At 37.6% G+C, this 16,048-nt stretch overlaps 2 protein-coding genes across 2 annotated transcripts; one reads left to right on the forward strand and one right to left on the reverse strand.

Annotated features, from left to right (window-relative positions):
* The first annotated feature begins 3,254 nt into the window (after nt 1–3,254).
* rheb (Ras homolog, mTORC1 binding) lies at nt 3,255–13,218 on the forward strand. The gene is made up of 8 exons (XM_055058342.1): nt 3,255–3,546; nt 4,628–4,699; nt 8,278–8,345; nt 8,437–8,519; nt 8,598–8,654; nt 8,761–8,808; nt 10,252–10,333; nt 12,434–13,218. The coding sequence occupies exons 1-8, from the start codon at nt 3,495–3,497 to the stop codon at nt 12,521–12,523; spliced, it is 552 nt and encodes a 183-aa protein (XP_054914317.1). The 5' UTR covers nt 3,255–3,494; the 3' UTR covers nt 12,524–13,218.
* A 944-nt stretch (nt 13,219–14,162) lies between these two features.
* On the reverse strand, nt 14,163–16,048 carry ly97.3 (lymphocyte antigen 97, tandem duplicate 3). Its single transcript, XM_055058343.1, has 4 exons — nt 15,926–16,048; nt 15,629–15,698; nt 14,634–14,756; nt 14,163–14,424 (listed from the first exon to the last, which is right to left on the reverse strand). The coding sequence occupies exons 1-4, from the start codon at nt 16,031–16,033 to the stop codon at nt 14,318–14,320; spliced, it is 408 nt and encodes a 135-aa protein (XP_054914318.1). The 5' UTR covers nt 16,034–16,048; the 3' UTR covers nt 14,163–14,317.

Here is a 16,048-nt window from a genome sequence, read left to right on the forward strand (position 1 = left end):
CATTTTAACAAACATAATCAAGTACAGTGTTGGATCAGATAATCAGTGATGTGTGTGAGATGGTTGAGGTGTTTGGCCAAGAAAAGTTCAGACATCAAGGTATCACAAGGGTGGAAATAAATTGTGATTAGGCAGTTTTATTTCTGAGCGGACGGCAGACAGCTGCTTCAGCGCTCAAGCAGAAGGTCTGCAAGCATTCCTGGGGGCCACAAATGGGTGTATGGGGACACCTACTGGCCAAACGTCAGGCAAGCAAGAAAAAAATTTAGCAACAGTTCAGTTGAATTATTTAGTAAAATTAAAGTCATTTCTAGATTCTATATGTCTGTATTCTTAAAACCGTTCTCAGAAAATCAAGAATTGGCTCTGATGCATTGTATGTTCGACTTTTTAGTTTCTGTAAGCAAATAAAAAAACTGATTTATTTATATTGCATCTAATAAAATCCTAGGTGTACATGAAGTGAGCTGCAATAAAACACAGCAATAAAAAAGGAAATATCCCGACAGGAGAAATTAAAAACTAAATGAATCATGAGCTTTAAAATCATAGATCACATCAGGAGCTTCATTTAACAGACTTAAAAACTTGGCTGATCTGACATGGAGCTTTGCTTGTCTGCGTCTCCACCTGTTGGTCGATGACATGCACAATCCTGAAGACTTTTGCTTTCAATCTTTAGTCCTCTTCTCTGTTTTCATGAACATCTAAAATATTAAGATAGCATTTATTCAGATTCTTGCTGCAGTATTCACAACATGTTTTGTCACATTAAAACTATAAGCCTACCAACACGACCAAGTGTGTGAGCTCTTTCTATATTCATGCATGGATTTTGTCAGTCATGTTTTCAACTGTTTTCAACTCCAGTTGAAAACAGGCTAATTGGTCTCTTTAAGTTATGTGTAGTTGTGTGCATATTTCTCTGTGCTGTGTGTCTCTGTGTTGCCTGTGTTGGCTACATGCCCGTCCATCGCATGTAGCCAGTTGGGTAAGAGACCTTTCCTCTTACCCAAGACCACTGGACCCGACAGAATAAACAGGATCCTATAAATAAATAAAATGCCTACCCTCACAGATATCAGCTAAATAAGTTGGTCCTGGAGGTAGTCACATATGGAAAGGCTGTGATTTGTTTTAATGGTCTTTACTGTGAAATGTGTGTGTGTTATTCCTGAACAAAAAAAAAACAAAAAACAAAACAGCCCTTTCCTCTTTGGTGACACATTTCCAGATAGTCTCTCTGTCTGATCCTCAAAGGCCACTTGTGGCCTTTGAGGATCAGACTAGCAGTTAACTAGCAGTTAACACTCAGTGACTCATTCAGTTCAGGACTTCTTCAAGCTACATTGTCAGGAATCCTTCCTGAACATCACTGTTCCCAATTGTGCCCGCCGGAGGGCGCTGCATAACACCTGCTGTTGATTCCAGAACGCCAAAGACGTCGAACACAGCCTGTCCAACACAAGGATAGTTTTTGTATGAAAATGTATTTTATTTGTAACATGTGCGTTCTCTGACGAATCAAACTAACGGAAAACAGGCAAGTTCCTGCAGAGAAACTAAAACTGAGCTATGGACATGAAACACTGGTGTGACACCAAGAGCCCATCATCATCATCATCATCATCATCATCATCATCATCATCATCATCATCATCATCATCATCATCATCATCATCATCATCATCATCATCATCATCATAGACTGAAGCTGCCAGGATGTCATGAAGCAGAAGCTGATAATCTTGGGCATTTCTGGTCGCTTTACTGTTGTGTCTCAATTACTAGAAGTCATCTACAAGATTTTTATTATATCATACCATCCATCCATCCATCCATCCATCCATCCATCCATCCATCCATCCATCCATCCATCCATCCATCCATCCATCCATCCATCCATCCATCCATCCTCCATCCATCCATCCATCCATCCATCCATCCATCCATCCATCCATCCATCCATCCATCCATCCATCCATTTTCTGTCCACCCTTGTCCTTAGTGTGGTCAGCAGGGGAGCTGTTGCCCATCTCTAGAGAACTTTTTGGGTGAGAGGTGGGGTCACCCTGGACAGGTCGCCAGTTTGTCGCAGGTCAGTATCACAACACTTAATACCTTGATCAAATATTTGCTCAAATCTGAATGATCATCTAGTTTCAGGTAATATTAATGTTATTTTTGCTATGTCTTTTGTTCTAAAAAAATTATCAGTGGTTCTTCTACTTTGAGACAGTAGAAGAAGAAGAAAAAATACAACTATTCAACCACCATTTTTAAAAATAGTTGTCTTAAATCTTGTAAACTTGTAAATCTTGTAGTTAGTACAAAGAGCATTTTTCCCTTTTGCTTCCTCACCAACTTGCCATAAATAATGATGCAAATAAACACAAAAATGTGTTTATTAAAAATGTGTATATCACATATGAAACAACATCACTCTTTTTGGATATCTCTCTATCCACAAACCTATAGAAACCTGAAAACAAGCCAAAACATTGTTCCTTTAAATCAAGTCTAAACCCACTTGTTGCCTTTGATTCCTCATAATCGGAACATTAATCAATAAATCTGATGTGCTTGAAGATTTTGATAATAGCATTTGTTTCATATTCCTTACTTTTTATGTTTTCATGGTGTAAAACACTTTGAACTGCCTTGTTGCTGAAATCTGCTTTACAAATAAACTTGATTACAGTCCTTACATTTAGCTAAAATAATGTTTTTGAGAGGGAAAACTATAAATTATGGTTTTATGCCTCAGAATATTGATGGAAATTCATACAGCAGTGAGCACAAAGTGTACTGCCATTTTCGGATTCTCCTGTATCATTTTAATTCCCCCTTGTAATTATGCACTATGCTTATCACACACTGTACAATCCCGACAAAAAGCCTTAAAGTCTGTCCCTGCATCATAGATAGGGGTTCATTTGTGATCTGTGGGACGCCTAATAATCTCATTTCATATTTTTAAGATATTAATCTTGCTTTACTGCCACAGATTAAAGAATGAATCCTTGTTAGAGCCTGAATCTGTGCTCCCTGACCCTAAAGATATGAATGACATTGCTGTCGACCATCTGGCGCGTCATGGAGAGGGTCACAACCAATCACAATGCAGAACTATTTGACGAAAAGCTGTGCCATCCAATCAAAAAGCATGTAGGCGCTTTTAGGCCTGCCTCTGCTCTTCTTTCAGCCAATCAGACGCGAGCAGTAATTATTTATTCATTAAATTGCAAAGGGGAGTGACGCAGTTATTGTAGATCAGAGGATACTCCATGCTTTTTTATTCATGACGTGAAATCGCTTTTAAAAAAAGAGAAATAAAATAAAATAGAGAATACGTCGAAAAAAGAGGAGGGTGTCCCGCCGCCATCTGGACGCTGCATGTCGGATCTGAGCTCCCCTTGAATATACTTGGATGCCATTCCCGCTGGAGGTTGCGGTACAGCCCGAGGACTGGATGTTATAACCGGGAACGGAACATGCCGCAGCCAAAGTCACGAAAAATCGCCATCCTCGGATACAGATCCGTAGGTGAGTCCCCGGCCGGCGGCGCGCACTGGGAGGGATGACTCAGAAAAAGTCACATAGGATGGGACGCTTCGAGCGGATCTGTGCGGCCTCTCGACTCAGTATAAGTCCATTATGAGGGCGGTTTACGCCTCCTATAATAGACTTAAATTACAGGCGGAGAAAGATCCGTCACGCAACATCTCTGAACGAATGAGCGCCACCAGGTGAAACGTGGGCTTGTGTTTATTCTCAGAATAGGCCGCAAATGTGTGGTTGAAGGCGGATGTTTTTACGCAAACCGATCATCTGGTTAGGTATCCATCAGTGACCCTCACCCCGGAGCCATGTTAGTCAGTGCCACGCTCCGTAGAGGCCTGGCGGTCCTGTGGATGTGACGCATCACTGCGTGGATTAATGTATCGCATCCGAAACAGCAGAAGCGCAATTTGTATGCGCTGGGAGGATGCTGAGGATGGCAAGATGGCACAGGGAGATAACGCGATTAGAGAGCAGCATGTCTGCAGAAACGACAGGAAGCCCGGGTTTCGAATGGTTGCATAAGGTTTCAGTTTAATGCAATACGTTTGCAGCGATTCACAGCAGATCTCAATGTACTTTACCGGACAAATGGGTCCAATTCCTGTCCTGGTATGTGAAAATGTGTGTAATCCAATGAATCCAGAACAATTCTGTCAGATTTAGAGACTAATTCAATTTGCACACAATCTGATTTTGTCCTGATTGCAACACAATGCAGAGAAATTCTTCAATTTTTAATGAGAGTTGGTGCAAAGTTATGAAGCCCAGCTGATTCCACTGACTCTGCAGTGATGTCTTATGAGCAAGCATGTGGTGATAGTGGAAAGGAACAGTTTAATTAATCTCAACCAGAATAACTGCTTTAGTCAATCAAAAAGCAAACATTTGGTTTCTTAGATTATTTAAAGACAAACTTTAAACACATTTTGTATCATGTACTGTCATGGGGAAGAGGGGTAACCTGCAAAAACCTATTGCTAAAGAAGATGTTTCAAGAATGATAATGGCAAATTTAGAGGAAGAAAAAATGTGATGATAACTCATGATAATTTGTATTTTTCAGGAAAGTCTTCCTTGACAATTCAGTTTGTGGAAGGCCAGTTTGTGGACTCCTATGACCCAACAATAGAAAACAGTGAGTATGGACCTTATGTGATACTTACTCTCATGCATCTTCTGTAATTAGCAACCTAGGTGTCATGTTTGTCAACTATATGAGCGCATGTGTATACTATCTTGGTTTCAGTGTTTATTTTTATTCAAAGCGGCGCAGCATGATAAGAGAAAAACATGTGAATAAGATTTTAGGTTTCAAACATCCCCATCTGTGTCATTTCCATCATTCTATCACTCTCTATGGTCTTGGCCACAATCTGCACTGGATCTGGGCATGAAGGGCAACAAAGAACACACTTTTTTCATAAAGACATAAAAAGACAGGAAGACACAGTTAGTTTCCACTGGGGCCACAAGTCTGGTTTTAGGATGGTATTTAATCTTGCATTCTATTTTAATTCAGTTTTGTTTTAAACTTCCAAGGTGGAAAACAAACAGGAAGGTCCCAGAAAGTTGGGAAATTTAGGAATGCTCCTAAACCAATATGGCCGCCCTATAAAAAACTTTTTTCTAATGCTTTTGGTCTTAGTAAACAATTCATATACAAAGTTTTGTCTGACTTCTCTTAATGAGTTTGAAATGTTTGAAATGACTAAGAAATGCAGTGTTCCTGAAATCCATTTAAGATATAGTTATAACGCTTAATTTTAATAATGAGTCTGATTTCTTTAGTTTCAACTTTATTGATGCATAAGGAAGGACAGAGAGGCATAAAAGTACTTATACTAGTTGAAATATTTTCTTGGATCTTTATGTGATAGACAAGCACAAAGTAGGAAGGAAAAGCTGCCTTTCTCTACACTGAAAGGCAGCTGTCGAAGGGTTCATTTAGTGAATTTGCTGGATTTCTGGCCCACTGCATTAATTTAACAATCCTACTAACATTGTTTTCAAATTGAATTTTAAACAAATATTTTAATAACTTTTTTAAACCATGAAAAAAAAAAATCACAATGAAAAGGATTTTTAAACACATTTGCATATTAACAATATCTAAGACTGCAAATCTCCCAGATTTAGGATCCCCCCCTGTGGATTGGAATAGTCTAACATTTGGGTTTTGTATTTTTCTGGTCTGGATAAGTATCGGCAAATTAAATAAATGTAAGAGAATTTGTTTTTGTATTCCTTAACCGATTTTGAGTCTGGTAATCATGTTTGCTAAATGTGTATTTTATTAATGTTTTGTCCATTTATTATTCTGATATGTAATTTTTTTTATTCTTAAGTCTTTAAATGCTTTTTACACATGATGGAGAGACTGTAAACCAAATCAAACAATTCAGAGCCGTTGTTGCTAATATTCAGGTTTCTTTTCTAGATAGAACTATCAGATGGTAACCGATAGTTAATAGAAAATAGTAAAGTAAATAGAAGTTTTGAAATGTGTTAGTGTTTGAAATATGATTGATGTCACTCAATGGATTTTATGACAGAAGTTAATTTATTTTGTGCATGTTTCCAGTTCCACTAACCCCAGCCATAGAAAAATACATTTCTGTTTCTAGTAGCATTAACTTCTCCATCTGCTCATGAAGACGCTTCCTGGTGAAAGTCAAGTGGAATAATTTAATTCTCAGTGAGACAGAGTGGAAAAGAGACTTTCACTGTTCATACATCAAAGTCTTCATCTCTCCTTTTTTTTATTTCAAGTGAATGTATTAGTCAAGAGGCGATGCTTTCATATCTAATATTGCTGTTATGTTGAGACACTTTAGGGAACCACTCAAAAACCTAGAGAGAAACCTGTAGTTGTTCTGCTGAAGAACTTTAAATACACTGCATAAAAAGACACATAATCACTTTAATTGTTGTGTGATAACACATTAAATTCAAACTTTTCTATTTAGGGTGAGTTAATATTACTGAAATTACTTATATTTGCTAAATACCACAAAAAAATTAGATATTTTTGTGACTTTCTTCAAAGTTAGAAGCCTATATTGACTGTGATTTGGGTCAAATGTTTAGCATTTCCTTCCATAAGTTAAAGCTTCTCACTGTAGTGTACTGGCACATTCCTGCTGACAAATTGTAAATTTAACAGCAAAAGTTATATTTAAAGTCAACATTGTTAAATATATATTAAAACATAGACCTTTGTTGTGTTTGGGGCTTAAACCAAGTAGTGTAGCTTTACTGTTTGGTGTACAAACAATATTATGGTATAGGTTTTAGCAGTAAGGCTTAACTTTTTCTATTTTTTAACTTTTGGACAAGTTTGTTTTGTGCAGGCTTTGCTGTACATCATGAACTAGATTGGGCGATTCGGGGGAATCACTAAGAGCTCTCTTTGGGATTTTAACTGTGTGATGAAGAGCTGAATGCTCACAATGTCACTTTGGTGCAATAACTACTAATAAGGGTCATTCTGAAGCATGCAGAACCATTTTTGATCATTTAGATTATGCCTTATCAGTGTTGTGACGTTGCATTTAGACTGCATGTCAAGTCACTATGACTTTTTGGTATGGGATAAAACCCCACTCTTTGTCCAGATTCTTTTTCTTTTTTATTAAAGGCAGCTGTAAAATAACTTTTGCTATTAAAAAATACAACATAATAAACAGCATAATTATAAAAACTCTAAAAGAAAATCAATGTTCAGAAGCAGACTAAAAATGTATCTTATTTAGTCTGCAAAATCTCTCACTCTACTTTTATTTCTCATTATTTAGCAAAATTACTACAAAAGTTAGTTGTTTAACTTGTTTTTAGAAAGTATATGCATACAATTAAATTTTTAACATTTAGGAGTAAACACAAATGGAGAGCACAATGGACATGTATTTGAACATGTGAAAACTATCCTGGCAGAGCAACATATTCATATGATAAATTCTGAGGTTTTCTGTAGTTTGATTTTAGCTCTGGTATGATGTCTGGTAATTCCTTTATGATTTTAGCGAGATGTTACTGGATGACAATGAATCACAAGATTCACCCACCAGGGTGCAATGTTCCCTCTACAATAATGTGTTGAAACATGACACCAACTGATCTGAGAGAGAGAGAGAGAGAGAGGGAGAGGCGCAGCGCGATAGAGCAGATTCATTTCTTATTTCTGACTGGTTTGTGTCTTGACTTCTCACGGTTGCAAAAGTGAACATTTCTCTAAGGCAGTACTTCTTCTTTTTGTTTGTGGGACAAACACAACAGTTCATCAACACAAATAATCCCAGACTCCTGAGGGGTCCGGGTCGAAACTTTACCTGCAGGCTGCTTTTCTGTTTTTCCCTCACACTTTTGCTCACATACAGCGCCCTGCGTTGGCTGTGTGTTCGGTTCCATGTCTATAAATAATCCCCTGGATGCTTAACATGAAGCGGTGTCAGCATTATTAGTGAGATGCTGCAGGATGTGCACCGCCTCTCCGCCGGTGATGGATAACCAAACTCGTCTCCAGACACATATTGACTGTGCACCGCTGAACTAATTCCACAGTATCAAACTGGATTTACAACTCTCTTTAAGTGTGCAGAACAGAGATAAACATTACATTAGAAAGATGTTGTGCGTTTTATACTTCAGCTACCTTTGTGGCACAAAATGCTTTTAAATGTGCAGTTTCTAAATGTTTTTGTCTTGTTATTGCAGCATTTACTAAAATGATCACAATAAATGGACAGGAGTACCATCTTCAACTTGTTGACACAGCTGGACAGGTAGGACTCCATTACAAGCCTGACGCTGGTGGTGTCATATTTCTGTTATAAACCTATTGACTAATTTCTCTGCTGGATGAATCTTTTCCAGGATGAATACTCCATCTTTCCTCAGACATACTCCATAGATATCAACGGTTACATCCTGGTCTATTCTGTTACGTCTAATAAAAGGTAAAGGCTCATCCCCGGCATCCCGGATGGACTGTGTGAACTTTCTAACTGTTCTCTTCAATTTTTTTCTTCTTCCAGCTTTGAAGTTGTTCAAGTTATCCACGAAAAGCTGTTGGACATGGTGGGGAAGGTTCAGTGAGTACCCCCTTATTATCTTTCTTTATGGCTTTGCTCTTCTGAGATATTTTAAATGTCTCTTACACAAATGACATTGCGATTTTGTGATTTTCTTTTCATGCAGAGTTCCAATTATGCTAGTCGGAAACAAGAACGACCTACATATGGAACGGTATGTCCCATCGTTACGTTGTTAGGTTTACTGGAGATTGCTCATACTCTTCTGTGAAAGCATATCATAGAAAATCAAAGTATTTTATTTATTAAGAAAAAAAAACAGAACAAGCTGGATCACCTTGCTTTGTTGAACTGTTTTAAGGTTATTGAGCATGAAAGGGTTGTTTAATGTGATGCCAAATTGTCTCAACTATTCCAAAACTTTGTTTTTGGTTTGATTTGTTCTGAATATCAGAGGTGGCTTTGATGGTGTGTTTTGGATCATTAACCAAGCGAACTTGAGCTTCGAGGTCAGAAACTGGCAGCCATTTCTCCTCAGAAATTTCTGCTATCAAACTGAATTTCTGATTCTACCAATTTGAAATGGACAAGGTTCTGAAGGAATAAAACTATCTCCATCATGTTTGACTGTTGGTATTATGACAATTACACCACAGAATATCTTCCCAAAGGTTTTGGGGATAACCAAGACTTTTTTTTTTAATTTCGGCAAATGTGCGACAGGCTTTGTGTTCTCTTTGGTCAGCAGTGGTTTTTGCCTTGATACTTGAGGATGGAGGCAACTGTTGCCCAGTTTCTGTGATCGGGGAATGATAAACACTTGTTGGTCTCAATTGAAGCGAGTGAGATCTGCAGGGTTTTAGATGCGGTTCTGGTTTCTCTTGTGACCTCCTGGATGAGGTGTCGATGTGTTTTTGGAAATATTCCACAATAAAATGCTTTGATCGGCTGATCAATCCCGGTACGTTCACCACCATGATCCATGTTTTCTCCATTTATGGATAATGGTTTTCACTTTGGTTTATTGGTTCCCAAAGACTCCAGACCAATAAATGTCAGTGACTTTATTTTCATTTTCTCTTAATTTTTTCTTCTTTTTGGACCAAGGCATAATGAGATGCTTCCTGAGACAGTTTAGCCTACTTTGTATTGTCAGGCAGGTTCTATTTTAAACTATTTCTTGATTCAACAGGTCAGCCATTAATTATGTCAGGGTTTTCCTTAAAACATTGACCCAAGGTGTCCAGAAAGTTTTGTTATGGTTTAACAATTAGATTTCCTCAATAGTTAGCTATGGTTAGCTTTAAATCCTTAACAAGTTAAATCATAAATTAAAAACAGTTGATGTAAATACTCAGGTTGTCTTTATCAGATATTAAAATTAGGTTGATGACCTATAACATTAATTGTGACACAAATATAATTTTTTTAAAGGTATTTCTTGTAATTTTAATAACTTGTTTTCAGTAAATGTGACCTGAAACACAAATGAGAATGAACATTTCCTAAATGAGAATGATTTTTTTTTACTGCATTTCCAAGGTTGCATATTTTGCTGTTCGTGTACATATCACTCGTTTACATCTGCTGACTTCTGAGCTGATGCAAATGGATTTTTTGATCTTTCCATTTTTGCATGTTTTTTTTTCCACATCAGAGTGATCAGCTGTGAAGAGGGGAAAGCATTAGCTGAATCCTGGAATGCAGCCTTCATGGAGTCCTCAGCCAAGGAGAACCAGGTAGAAAATGTTGATAAAAGTTCCTGACCTTCTGTGTGATTTTTTTCACAAGTGTTCGTCCAACTGCCTCTCTTAATTCGCAATTAGTTCAATGAAACCCGTAATTTCTTCCCAAGCAAGAATTTGAATTGCATAACATCATGTCACTTTTTTGGTTTGTTGTTAAATCGTTGCTCATTTTTATTCAATTACGTCAATTACGTTTGATTTTGAAACAGCAGAAAAATGAGAATGAAAGAAATTATTTCCACTTACAGCTAATGAAATCATGATATTTAAGATTATAATATGACAGACTGTCATGAAGGGCGGTTGTAGAATGGTGAGGATGGAAGCGGTGCACCCAGGTTCACTGCAATAATGATGATGGTTTTAATGATGACATACAAAATACAAAAATCCAGGCAGCACAGGTGAGCTGAGGGCTAAGAGCTGGCAGCAACTTCAATAACTAAAATAACCCCTCCCCCCCAAAAAAAACTAGGCACTGGGGAGACACAACAAACGACAGTATAGACAAGGAAACACAGACACAGGTGGGCTTAAATACACAAGGAAGGTAATCAGGGGAAACGAGGGGCAACTGGGGACAATCGAGGAGTAACCAGGACAACAGCAGATTCAAGCGAACGCAGAAACCTAAATGAATAAAAACCAAAACTTTACACAGACCAACAGAAAAAACATTTTTAAACACAGGTTAGTGAAAAGTTTGTTTAGTACCTGCTTAAGAATTTTTTTCAAAAGATACTTTTATTCTGACAAATGAAACGATATTCTAATTTCTTGAATATAATTGTAGTTATCAACCTTAACTCACTGCTGTGCTAAACCTCTATCTGCCGTGTTTGTACTCATTACTACATTTCTAAACAATGTTGAACTGCTCCAGCTCAAAACAAGCTGGTAGCACATGTTGGACCAAAGTGTTTCATCAAACCTCTTCCGTTCGTCTCTGTTATGCGACAGAAGAATGCTTTTGTTGTCCGTGCGGCATTTCTGCTCTACACCTGATTTCTTGATGAGAAGCCTCCCTTCCATTAGTCGTGCCGCTCGTAGTCGTTTGTCAGCTGTTTCAGAACGATGACCCTGCTGCAATATGACTGGCTTACAGTGAATTAAGTGAACGCCACCGTCTGATTTAAATTCCACTTCATCCAGCTCAGAGGCACTTTACGCCGCTCCGCCTACATGAACTAAAACAGCAGGTGTGCTTGAAGACGCCTACACAGTCTGCGTTCGGAGGCCCTACGGCTTTGCACTTGTCGTGTCTGCATTGTGTTTCCTGGCTTGGAGTGGACGAAAAGTCACTCAGGCACAACTGCACAAAGCCATACCTCATACTATTCACAGCTTCCCCTGTTTATAAGATAAATAACAGCCTCTTTCATGTCCTAAGCACAACAAAGCAACAAATGAAAGACTGTGTTTTTTATTAGTTACATTACGATATAAAATTGGAGATCTCTATCTCCATAAAGACAAATGTTTCAAGAACCTTAAAAATAAAATATAGATGACACGAGAGTCGAGTAATAAAAATAAGTATCAGACACAAAAAAGCTTTTGAGATTGCAGCAGCATAAAACCACACCATTAATATAATGAAGAATAGACTATTTGAAAAGTGGCAATTGAAAAAGATAAGTCGAACATTTCAGGAGAGCAATTTTTTTTAAAGTTTATGGAACAAATGGAACTCCAAAACAATAATGTTTTAGAAAATATATTTTAAATTATTACACATCCACTATGTACTCACACTGTGTACTTACATTAAAATTAAGGCATTCTAGAAATAAATCTGATATGGCAAAATGACTGCTTTGCACACCACAAAACATCAGATAGACTAAAGACCTTTGTGACCTGCTGTGTGTTGAACTACTTAGATTTTCTCACTGCACAAATATCTTCAGGTAGTCAATGAATCTGCTTCAAATACAGTCAGACGCAGAAGGTTATAGTTTCAAAAATAACCACTGAGTGTTGTGAATAAAAGTCACAGACTCCAGGGAGGGTAGAAAGTTCAATGTGTGCTAAGTGTAGCATTTGACGTTGTTCCATATGTGCTTGTTGCTCTCTCTGTCGCTCCCTCAGACGGCCGTGGAGGTTTTCCGCAGGATGATCTTGGAGGCAGAGAAGATGGACGGAGTGCAGCCTGTAAAAAACCCCTGCTCCATGATGTAGAGCCGCCCAATCAACACACAGGACACTGCACTGGCAAATCCCGTTACTTGAAGGCTAGCCGCCAGTTCCCCTCCACCTCAGCTGAGTCTACGCCCCTTCCTCTACCAGGGTCCTAAATACCCAAAAGTGTCTATTTATGGCTCTGATTCCACTGTCATTATCAGTATTTCTCATGCCCCCTCTGTCATCCTCATTTTTCTTTGTGTGTGTGATTAAAAAACATGGATGGGTGGTTATTCTCTTGTCTTAAATCTCCCTCAGGCCACCTTTCCATATCTGTGCTCAGCACTGATGCAAAACCTGAAACAGTTGGTATGGATGTATCAGAACAAATATTTGCAGTAGGAACAACAACAGTAAGCCTGATGCATCTTAGCTTTTCCCCTGCACAGCTTCCATATAAGACTGCAGCCCCGTTTAAATGACAAGATTAAAGAATTGTGTTTGCTGCGTATATAAAAAGAGTTAAGATTAACAAATCTTTATTCTGATATATTACCAGCTGTGGGGGCTCTCTGGTAAACACCTTTTCTACTTCATCACCTCGCAGTACCCATGTCCCTCTTAGTTTCCCATTGGTTACTGTCAGCCAAATTTAAAAAAATAATAAGAAAATCTGCATTCATTTTCTAATGTTGAAAATGTTGTACAAATGTTTTTGATTGTAATCATTAAAGCAAAAAGTGGTTATGTAAGTAGGATGGTCCGTGGTTTATTCAGATGGATCTTTGTTAGAAAATTAGATTTTGCTATAGATTCAGGGTTTTTTTTTGCTTATCTGCACATATGAAAGAGAGAAGGGATTACACAATCATATTAATATGAATCATTAAAACTAAGTTTGTTTCTTGTCCTGGTAAATCCTGCAATATTTTTATATTTTTTTAGAGAAGTGTTATTAAGGTACAGCAGTCTAAATCTAAAATTAGTTTTTTAATCCAACATATTTACAGTTGCATTCAGAAGTTTACATTCAACCATCATTCAATGATTTGTCAAACTGAGTCTGAATTATCACTGATGATTAGATATGTCTCTTTGCAGGTTGCAGAGAATCGAAACGTTTTTGGAGTCATCAGTATGCTTCTGGTATAAGTCTGACCGAATGTTTGACCATTCTTAACGTAATTGGTGGAAATAATTAACACTGCTTGTTTTTGCAATGTTTAAGCACAGTCTATAAATCTTTTCATTGTGTGGAGGCCTTTTTCTAGAAATCAAATAAACTCTCCCAAAAAAATAAAAAATAGAGTAGACATGTGGTGGATGTCCACATGTAATCAATTAGATGTTAATGCAAATATCATTACTTTGGAGTGTGTAAATACTGGAGTCTGAATATTCATCATAAGACATATGCCAAAAAATAAAATAAAATCAAACTTAAAAGTCCTGTATGTTTAAAATGTACTGATTTTTCTTGTAAGAAGTGGATCCTGCAAACAACAACTATAGCAACAAAAGAACAAATTTGTTCCAATCATTTGAAACTCAAAATTACTTTAGATATTAAAATCAATTATGAATGAACAGAATTTTCTGGTGAGAAGTGTAAAAAAACAAGCATGTTCCTTTGATACAAAAACAAAGCCTCATCAGCTTGTTCAAATAAAAATGAAATAGTTAAGAGAAGCACACATTTTTCTCCTTTTGTACTCTTTTATTTCTCAGTGACTGAGAATGTTTTCATCAAATGCCTACAAAAGCTGCTGTCTGCCTTGGGACCTATTCATGGGACCTATTCATGGTTACGGCCTTGATGCTCAGCTGGACACTTTTCTTTCATTTGGAATTTTAAAAGGTATTGCACATGTCTTCGGTGCAGCACTTTACGTCTATGTAGGCATTCGCCTGAAGCATTTTGCAGTCCGAGTAGGCAATGCACCTCTGAAAATGGCCAACTATGGAAAGAAACAAAAAGAAAGATTTGGTTTTGGTGTAATAAGAACGTGCTGCAGTTTAACAGGTTACATTTGACATTTTCAGGTACTTAACATAAAGTCCCTGCTTCTTTGCACTTCTGTACACATATTGGAAGTTCAGTTATTTTATTTTTTTCTGCCCTGTTGAAGCTACAAGTTTCTGGCAGTTTTGACTTTGAGAAACTCACATGGTTGTCGGAGGAATCTGGCAGCAATACAGGCATTCTTATTGGGTTTGCAAGTCTCAACGGAGGTCTGACAGCTTCCTCCGGCCCGACTTGGGACGCAGCGTTTGCAGTCCAGAGCTCCGCCTGAAAACAAAAGCAAAGATTTCACTCTTTTTTTTTTTTTAAAACTAATTACATATCGATGATGATGTTTTATGCCAGCAAAGTGAGGTAGGATAAAAATATAGAAACATAATTATCGTCCCTCACATTTGTCACCTTTAAAACGAACTTTGCTGTATATTTTTAGGATTTTGTGTGATAAAATCTGAAAAGTGTGGCGTTATACAACACTATATAAAATCTTTTAGAGTATCTCTCTACACCATTTTCACATCCAGAGACCAACATTTTTACCTCTCAGGTAGAATAAGTCAAACTCGGTCAAATTGGTGTGAATAGCAGTTTTACAGTCTTGAAACAAATTCTGAAATGGATTTTTTTCATTGGACTTTGACTGGGTCATTCTAATACGAGCTAAATCACTCCACCTTTGTCCCAGTGTCAAATCTTCTGAAATTTTCCTTCACTTTTGGTTTGATTTTAGCTCCGTCCATCTTCTCATGCTTTCTGACTAGCTTTCCTGTCCCATGCAGGGAGGCAGCCCCACAGCATAACACTGCCACCACCATGTGTTACAATGAGTATGGCGTTGACTGTTAGTATTCTGTCGCAGATTGAAGAGCTTCATATTTATCTCATCTGAACAGAACACCTGGTCAGATGCATGCCACACTTTTCAGCTAAAAAAAGAGAAAACCTTCTCGCATTTTATTTCGTTTTTTTGATTATGTACCGCAAGGCAAAGTAAAATGTGGCAAAGTTCAAGCAGTGTGAATACATGTGCAAGGTGATGTATGTTGATGACGCAATTTAATGCATAAAGGTATTTCTCCATCCTGTTGCATAGCAGCAGAGGTTGTATTTGTCCAGTGGACAATCAGTGACAGACTCACCAGCTGTAAACAGCAGGACGAAGGCTAACGCCAGAATTAACAACTTCATTTTCCTGCTCTGCTCTGCACTCTGTTCCAGACAAACAACACATAACATGTACAGTGTTTCAAAATCTACGGATTCATAGCAAAAAAAAACAAACAACACCACCAAAAAAAAACAACTAAATAAATTCAGTCTATTCTCGTCAGAGGTGAGTTGATTTCTGTTTTACAAAGTTAAAAGTTAAACTGATGTGTTCTTCCTTTAAACATTTAAATTAAAATTGTTGCATTTATTCAAATCCATGTACATACCTCACTGGCTTGTCTGCTTCCGTTTCTGTCAACAACTGAGGTGCGCACAGTGACCTTTCCTCTTTTTATACTTCTCCATACTCCAGTCCTGCCATGGTTACGCCCCATTAGGTATAATATCTC

Source organism: Poeciliopsis prolifica, unplaced genomic scaffold, assembly GCF_027474105.1.
Source record: "Poeciliopsis prolifica strain line A6 unplaced genomic scaffold, Auburn_PproV2 SCAFFOLD050, whole genome shotgun sequence".
In the NCBI taxonomy this organism is placed as follows: domain Eukaryota; kingdom Metazoa; phylum Chordata; class Actinopteri; order Cyprinodontiformes; family Poeciliidae; genus Poeciliopsis; species Poeciliopsis prolifica.

Coding starts and splice junctions, on each gene's coding strand:
- rheb (XM_055058342.1), top strand. CDS start 3,495: ATGCCGCAGCCAAAGTCACGAAAAATCGCCATCCTCGGATACAGATCC. Junction 3,547..4,627: donor CCTCGGATACAGATCCGTAG/GTGAGTCCCCGG, acceptor TGTATTTTTCAG/GAAAGTCTTCCTTGACAATT. Junction 8,346..8,436: donor TTGTTGACACAGCTGGACAG/GTAGGACTCCAT, acceptor AATCTTTTCCAG/GATGAATACTCCATCTTTCC.
- ly97.3 (XM_055058343.1), bottom strand. CDS start 16,033: ATGGGGCGTAACCATGGCAGGACTGGAGTATGGAGAAGTATAAAAAGA. Junction 14,757..15,628: donor CGTCCTGCTGTTTACAGCTG/GTGAGTCTGTCA, acceptor TTTTGTTTTCAG/GCGGAGCTCTGGACTGCAAA. Junction 14,425..14,633: donor CAGATTCCTCCGACAACCAT/GTGAGTTTCTCA, acceptor TTCTTTCCATAG/TTGGCCATTTTCAGAGGTGC.